This window comes from Hippocampus bargibanti, linkage group LG02 (assembly GCF_051943395.1).
Source record: "Hippocampus bargibanti isolate YZ-2025 linkage group LG02, ASM5194339v1, whole genome shotgun sequence".
NCBI lineage: Eukaryota > Metazoa > Chordata > Actinopteri > Syngnathiformes > Syngnathidae > Hippocampus > Hippocampus bargibanti.
In genome coordinates, this window is record NC_142735.1 from 2,273,836 (window position 1) to 2,282,500 (window position 8,665).

Consider the following 8,665-nt stretch of genomic DNA (forward strand, 5'->3'; position numbering starts at 1 on the left):
AATGAACACATCTGTACTACGGATTTCAGTAACTGAAAAGTCAATTCAGTTAGTAAGACAGTCCCTCAATGATCCTGGTCACAGTTTCCATCACATCCATTTTAAAACAAATGTAACCGTTGCGGCATATATTATTTTCTATTTGATGGAGGAGATTTTACACAATCAAACGACAGGTACAATTCAGTCAAATCGGCTTAGCCGAGGTTTCTCATTTGCGCCAATATTTCAGTTCTCATTTCAGGGGTTTTATTGTGATGACTAGCACCATTGGGGGTCATGTACGTTTTTGGCACTCTGTAGTACAGTGTCCCGTCTGAGGTATAAAAGACCTTATTGAGCTAACTGGTTCGATATCTCTATCTGTATCTCTAATGTGGCATAGGGACAAGAGGAGATGAGAAAACATTTTAGATGAAATTATGTTGCCTAGAACTCTTAGTATTATCTAGTATGAACCAAAATGAGCTCTGTATCCAAAATCAATAAAGTCATTACCCCGCCATCATATATTGCTATTTCAGATTAGCTTCAGATATATTGAGTCGGCTATCATTACAGGAAAAAGTGGCCTGAGCCAACGTTGCTGAGCAAAACAGCAATAGTTTCTTGTTTGGCTTTCATGAACACAGGTGGAATGAGAGGACTGTGAAGTCAAGATAAAGTAGATTAGATGGCCCAGATGATAATGTGTGCCAATGCTTTGTCTGTGTGTTGTTGTTTTAGGTATTAGCAATTCATCTGGATGCACTTACTTTTAAAACACTCTAATCCAGTGGTTCTTAATCTTTTTGGAGGCACCAAACCCCACCAGTTTCACATGCTCATTCATCTAACCCTTCTTTCAATGACTGTGCCTACTAACTGCAGACTAGACTGAGGGGTGGACCTTTGCGGCGGAGGATCCACCGAACCCCTGAGACCGACTCACCGAACTCCTAGGGTTCCATAGAACCCAGTTTAAGAACCATTGCTCTCATCCATAAAAAGCTAGAGGGAAAAAAATCGAGCTTGTCTAACTAGAGATCTGGACAGGGTGTTTAAAGGACAACCAACACCATTTTTTTTGTTTCCTAACTGACATCAGAAAAACGTTTTATAGCATCTAAAATACCCAAAACGACTGGTATTTTTAGTCAAATGCAAATACCAACACTACTTCAAAATGACCTCAGAAAGTTTCAGTTTCAGAAGGTCCCGCCCCCTTGTTCGTGACATCACGCCATGAAGTCTTGCCTTGCTCGAGAATCAAAACAATGGCTTCAGATTCGGAGAAGATGCTTTCTTGTTACTCATCCAGTTATGAATATGATTCAAATAGTTCTGAAGAGGAAAGCATAAATGTTTGCAATTGATTAAATAAGTCCTTCCGTCTCATTTTGAGGCATCTGGACTCCAATGTAGCGCCCGGAAAATGCACAAGCTCCATTGGAAATGGGCTGATTTGTCTGCTGGGAATGTGTCAACTAGTATCAAATTGTAGTCTTGGTATAACACACAACGATTCACCATCGCGTTATTTGCGTTTTTTCCTTCTAATTCCGCCATCAACACGGATTGACACGAGATTTTCAGACCAAACAAAGTACCCAAAATGCATTGCGTGTCGCTTTCTCGGTCAGGGGCGTTCCAGACGTGACGTCACGTCAGGCATCGTCATCAATTTGAAAACAAGACTTCCTGAATATTCAGCACGAGTCTTAAAACGTAAAATATAGCTATTATATATATACTCAGTAGAAGTCATTTGAAGTGATTTTACAAATTATGGACAAAATTATGGATTTTACAAATTATGGACACAACTTGTCCGGAGGCGTCGGTTGTCCTTTCAGGGTGAGATGACAAGTGCCTGTCTTCACGGCGCTCAAGGCCACCTCGGCTGGCACACATACAGATACGCAGGCACAGTTGTATCCTCCTCAACATCCCAACTGATGTTTATGTGCGAAGCATCTAAGCAAGCAGCTGCCAGTTCAAATGACAAACCCTCAAGGTTCAACTCATCACGAGTAAGTCTTGTGGAACCCTTCAGCGTCAAATGCTAGGAAACACATAATACTCCTCTCACGGTAACTCTCAAATCACACCACAGAAAAGCTTGGGAAAATGACAGTTTTATCCTTCTTTCTAAATGATTTATTTTACACCAGTGATTCCAAAATACCTTCTAACCTTAATGTCTCTGCTGACACAACACCCAGTTGAGGCTTCATCAAATGTGCACAATGCCGTGGCGAGATATACTGGTGTGAGCCTCTTCAAAAGAGGAACAATCTCCCACACAATTTCTATTTCAAAGTCAAGAATTCCCATCGGGGGCTCAGACGCTGAGGAGGAGGAAAACACACACGAAAACATACACACACAAACTCATGCAGATAGATTTATTTCCATCACAGAGGCGCCTTGAACGCACCATTGCGGTCTCAATGCACACGTGTACCTTACCTGCTGTAGATGAAACACGGCATGCTATTGATCTTCTTGTCCGACTGGTACCTCCTGAAGTCCTCCCAAGCATCTTTAAGAGCAGTGAGAGACAAGATGACACAGATGGGGATAAGAGCCACCTCAGGCTCAAAGGCATTGACCACTGGCACAAAGTTGAGGATAGCCAGGCCCACAAAGTAGATGTTAGCCAGACGGTGAAACTGCTCAAAGAGGTTGAGGGGTAGAAAGAGGAGGAGGGTGTATTTGGTGGTCTTGATAGCATTTCCCGGCAGGTAGCGATTGGGCTGCTTCTTCTTCCCTAGGCCTTCATAAGGTAGATTGGATACCAAGTGGCGAAGTCCATTCTCCCGTACCCTTTGACCTGTCAGGGCATCCCTGACCAGGGACAGAGGGTTCCACCATGCCATGGAAGGGCTCTCTGTTCTCCTGATTCTCAACAAGCTCCCTTTCTTTCCATCCCCTGAAGGCCGTCTTAGTCTTCCGGCTCATGTGTGTATATGAGGCCTGATTCACACAGATAACAGCACTTTTCTGACAAGCCCCGCCCTCCGCATTGACTGGTGTGTTCACATTCCTAACGTCATTCAGTCTCTAGGAGAGCAGCAATACAGTTGCTGAGCAGACGTCTTTGGACTTTATCACTCTTCTGCGCTTGTAATTGGCGGATATATTGTCATTGGTTGCCATGACAATAAAAATATAATTTATTTGGTCTTGTTGTTCTGTAAAAGTGTTTAACGTTTCTATGCGAACCTTTATATGTGTGTTTTTCTTAAAATCGTCTTCAATACTTTATGTTTTGTCATTATCACTTCCGCTTCCGTGTCGTGTTTTGATGTACCAGAGTAATCGCTAGAGAGACAGAACGAGAGTACAGTGGGATATCGGTTTACGAACACCATGCCTTACGAACTTTACCAACGTTAAATTTATGAAAATTAAACCTTGGCATACGCACTACTTTTCGGGATACACACGGAGCGCCGCCCCACCACGGCTGGCGGACTAATTTTCAGCGGAAGAACACAAAACCACACGACCGAACAGCGTCACAGCCGGCCTATCTTTCCACACCCCCTTTCTCTGAGTGCACACGTCGTTCGTCTTCAAGGATTTATCACGAAAAGGACCCCACCATAGGCCCATTTTCAGCCGAAGAAGACACAACACAAAATTACAGTCGAGGAGAAGGAGATAATATCGCGCCTAAATTTCTCCACTGTGAGACTAATAAAGGCAAATCCAATCCAATAATTGAGAAACACGAACGAGGTGTGCGTTTGTCTGACTTAACGGCCCAGTAGCAATATGCTAAGTCCACCATTGCTACCATCCTTCGCAACAAAGAAGCTATTAAAGGTGAGTGTGTTGCTAAAGGTGTTTCCATGCTGTCAAAGCAACGGTCTCGGGCAATAGAAGAGGTTGAAAACGACAGCGTGAATAAAGCAATTATATCCGAGAAAGCACGACAAATTCACTCTGATATTGTCATGCGGCAACCTGGAAGTTCGCTGTTTAGTGATGATTTTAAAGCTATCAACGGATGGTTCGAGAACTTTAAGCACCGTACAGGGATTCACTGCGTTACTCGTCATGGTGAGACAGTCAGTTCTGACTGTAAAGCTGTAAGAACATAGACACTAAAGTCTACAAGGGATTTCACCATTTCCTCAAAATGGTGAAAGAAGTAGTCTACGTTCCTCAGCAAGTATTTAATGCAGATGAGACCGGCCTTTTTTGGAAAAAGATGCCTAACCGGACTTTCATGACACAGGAAGAGAAGTCTGAAGCCCATTCCATTAAGCCATCAACGACCATCACGAAGGTAAATAAAACGACTTTATTATATAGTACAGTTTATCCCTTGAATTACAGTCCTTATGGAATGTGGATCCCTATGACATATTATGCTAAAATAGTATAACGATTCATGACGATTTTTTTTCCCCCTATCCTTTTTCACCTATTATTTGCTGAAAAACATTTATTTTTTCTGATATAAAAACATTTTTTGCCATCATTTTGGACCATATTTGAGATGAGCAACTATGTTGTAATGGACAGAAGAGCTTCATTCCATCAGGCCATAGCCCTCTCTAAAAAGATTTTGGGCAGCATCAATTATACACATTTTTTTATTTTTGGCAACTCGGCTGAGGCCCAATATACGTAATTCCCTCAATCATATTTATCCAATTTCACCAAGTTTCTCTGAAAGTGCTACACTGAACCTGGGATATTTGCAAATGATAGGAGAAAACAAAATTTCCCATTATATATATAATAACATCAAACAATCTTGTAACCCCCACTCCTAAAAACTTGGGAACAAACTGAAAATGGCTTTCACAGTGAACAGAGCTGTACATCCAATCACATCAATCAAGAAAATTGTTTCAGCGGAAACCAAAATATGAAACTGTTTCAGCCAGACCAAAGTCTAACTGGAACTAACTACATGGGGGGGTTGCACAAAATACTAATTGCAATTACTATTGATAACTAACAAACAAACCAACTAATAAACCAACCAATCAACTAAATAACTAGTTAGCTAGCTGACTAGTTAAGTAATGACTTTACTTACTGGGTAGCTAGCTAGCTAACAAACTAACTAATTATTTAGCTAGATGACTAGCTAACTACCTTACTAGAACTTACTAGTTAGCTATCTATCTAACAAACAAACAAACTTTCAAGTTAGCTAGCTAGCTAACAAACAAACTAATTAATTATCTAGATGCTAGTTAACTAACTTACAAATACGTACTAGTTAGCTACCTAGCTGACTAACAAACTAACTTACAAGTTAGCTAGCTAACTAACAAACGGACCAACTAGCTAACTAACAACTAAATACAAAAATACATACATAATTAAAACACAGAAATACGCAAATAAATAGATAAATACTTGGCTTTTGTATTCGGTCACATTATTTGTTATTTAGTTTGTTTTTGTTGTTATTTTGACTTCAAGATGGCGCCGCGAGAGTGACTGCCTTTACAGAAGGTACTGTATTTTATTTTTCTATTTCTTCCTTTCCTCTTACTCTGATCAATTTGCTGCTGTGAAATGTCAATTTCTCCACTAGGAGTCTAATAAAGGCTAATCCAATCCAATCCAATCCAAATGTCGAATTAATCAATGTGGAGCTGTGTTTTTCATACTTTACGTGCTGTTATAAAACCTCCTTTTCAAACTTATTTTTCTCATTGTGTGGGGTCTCACGTTTCACAAATTGGTTGGAAAATTAACCAGATCACGAGCCTTTCTCCGCATGTACACGCCCAGATGATTTCGCTGCTTGGTGCGTGGCCGCTCCCTAATTGCAATACACAGGACTTTGTTAACCTCCTGGGCTGTCCTCGCACTTTGACTCCGTTTCAACAGATGTTTAAATACTGCATAGCCTCTCCCGCAACACACAGACCGTTGCCACTTTCTGGCTCAGTAACCCCGCCCTGTCCTTCCAAGATTATGACTATGAATGGTTATGTCGTCCTAAAACCCAATATTCCATGGGACCTGGAATTCAAGTGACAATGACAAAAACCCTGGCACTGGAGTGGACACATTTTTGCATGTCTGGCAGTGAATGAGTTCATATTATCATGATACATTTAAAGGACAACCGAAGTCTCCGGACAAGTTGTGTCCATAATTTATAAAACGGCTTCAAATGACTTCTACTGAGTGTATTTCATAAAGATTTCACCGCAGACAGCTATATTTTACGTTTTAAGACTCTGAATATTCCGGAAGTCTTGTTATTGAGTTGGTGACGAGTCCGTACGTGACGTCACTGAAGGAACGCCCTGACCGAAAAAGACACATTGTAGCAGTCCTTCCATCACGTCAATGTATTTCGCTGTAATTGTTTGGTCTGAAAACCGTGTTGCACCCAAAAGCCGCCAGAAGAGGGCGTCCAAGCTCCATGTAAGGAATTTAGCCTGTGGAAACAGAGGTGGCCACAGGAGGTCGCCATTTTGTGGCTCTTTTTTTGGGTGAAACATTTCCCCCCAATGTTGCCTCAAAATGGCACAAAATACATTCTTTAATCGATTGCAAACATGTATGCTTTCCTCTTCAGAACTATTTAAATCATATTAATAACTGGATGTGTAACAAGAAAGCATGTTCTCCGAATCTGAAGACATTGTTTTGATTCTCGAGCAATGCAAGACGTCTTGGCGTGATGTCACGAATTGGGGGCGGGACTTTCTGAAAATGCCCAATTCGCAGCTCAATTTTTTGCAGATTTTGGACACTTTAAGTCATTTTTATTGGTGTTTTGCATTTGAATAAAAATATCATACTGCATGTTTTGGGTATTTTAGATGTTAAAAAACGTGTTTCTGATGTCAGTTAAAAAACAAAAAACTGACGTCGGTTGTCCTTTAAAATATAATGTGGTGTGCCTTATATTTGGAACACTTAGATGCTTGTATATTTGGAAAACCTAAAATATTAGAGTATAAAACTACCGTATTTTCTGCCCTATGAGGCACACCAAAAAGAAATGTTTTTTTCAAAAGCTGATCATGCACCTCAACGCCTTATGAATGGAAAATATTTTAACATTTTATTATTATTCTTGTTGTTGTTGTTGTTGTGGTGTAATGATTATCACTTTATGTTACTTCCGGGTTGAGTGAACTCTGGCGCGTGTGGCTGCCACTGCTCACCCGCAGAAAAAATATCCAGGGACTGTAAAGTGTCCTTGACAGTTTTGAAAGGTGCTTATAAATTACATTTATTATTATTTATTGCTGGAAGATCAGGTCCTTTTGAAAAATGTGTCAACATGGCAGACATGTTAGCAGGGGAGATAATCCATACAAATGGAAATCATCAGTGGTCGACCGTCAAGGCTTGCAAAGCCCTCTCTGCTGGCCTAAAAATATCTGAATCACAGACTGGTGTTAATTATATGTTGTCCATGCATTCTTATTAAATAATTTCAAATATTTCAGATATCAGCTTACACAATCAGATTCAATGATAGTGTTTGAATGTGTCTCCAAAAATCAGCTCTTGCACAGATGGTATGTTTGTAGGATACCTTGCACTTCCTCATGTTGACATATGTTTTCTTTTCCATATCAGGCTGTGGAACCTGTTCAAACAAGCCAGATTTGCACAGGGGGCACGCCATTGATAACTTAATATAGTCGCACAGTGAACAAAAGCAACCCAGTCTGGATGGAGTGCAAGAGCGTCAAGTTAAATTATTAGTTTTTTTTTTTATTACCATCATCAATCAAAAGCGCAATGTCCTTGAGCTTGTTCAATGTACTTGCCAAAATCAGTACAGACGCTCCCCACCTTGCAAACGAGATACATCCAGAGCGGTCGTTCGTAAGATGAATTTGGTCGTAAGTTGCTTCAGGTATATATTTTGTATGGAATGTATGTTTAAGTCAAACACTGAACGAAGAAGTATAAAAAACAGACGCTCGAAGAGCCCGAAAATAAATTCACACCTACTGTATCGTACGGCGACATATATCTTTGGGTCTTCAGTAAGCCATTATTGAAGCTGCCGTCACGTAATTACTGAATTAGCAGCCATTACTTTTTGTATTGCATCGCCATTTGCCTCCTCCAAGGAGCGTCAATTTGGAAGAAGGATTTCTTTCCCGCCCACATACTCTAAACAGCCAATTGTTAACGAGTTCGGCTCCCGCTCCTCACAGCGTCCAATTGGTAAGAGGGATTTTTTCCCGCTCACATACACAATCAGCCAATCATCGAGCTAAGCGGATCGGGGCCTGAACTTGTTGCCTTCAGCATAGCCGGGCGGTGATTGGTCAGCCTTGGTGTCCGTCAGCATTTGAAACCTTCAATGTGTCTTTGTGTGTGCGCATGCGTGAAGCACAGTCCACAGCGGCCGCGCAATACAAGATCATTTCATCGAACATTTTTCAACATACTCTACCGTAAAAAGATTCGTACGTCGTAACTTAAATGTTCGTAAGCACATGGACGATACGGTGGCGCAGCTGTTAATGTACACACACACACAAAACACACAATTACCAAAACGACACACATGCTCCCACAGAATAGAGCATCCCTAATTAGCTCAGTGACATGGAAAGACTACAAAGTCGAAAGCATGTTTTTTTTCCCATCCTTTCTTATAAATGCCAACTGCAATGCCCTCTTTCCCCCCTATAAAATAGCACAAACCATTTATCTATTGTCA

General features: G+C 40.8%; 1 protein-coding gene across 2 annotated transcripts in view; it reads right to left on the reverse strand.

The window, feature by feature from the left end:
- atp10b (ATPase phospholipid transporting 10B) overlaps positions 1-2,946 on the reverse strand; it is a 38,123-nt gene extending 35,177 nt beyond the window's left edge. For both annotated transcript variants that reach the window (XM_089020226.1, XM_089020218.1), the window contains exon 1: positions 2,452-2,946. In XM_089020226.1, the coding sequence (XP_088876352.1) occupies positions 2,452-2,861 (410 nt within the window). In that variant the 5' untranslated portion in view covers positions 2,862-2,946. The remainder of the gene's footprint in view (positions 1-2,451) is intronic.
- Between the last annotated feature and the right edge of the window lie 5,719 nt (positions 2,947-8,665).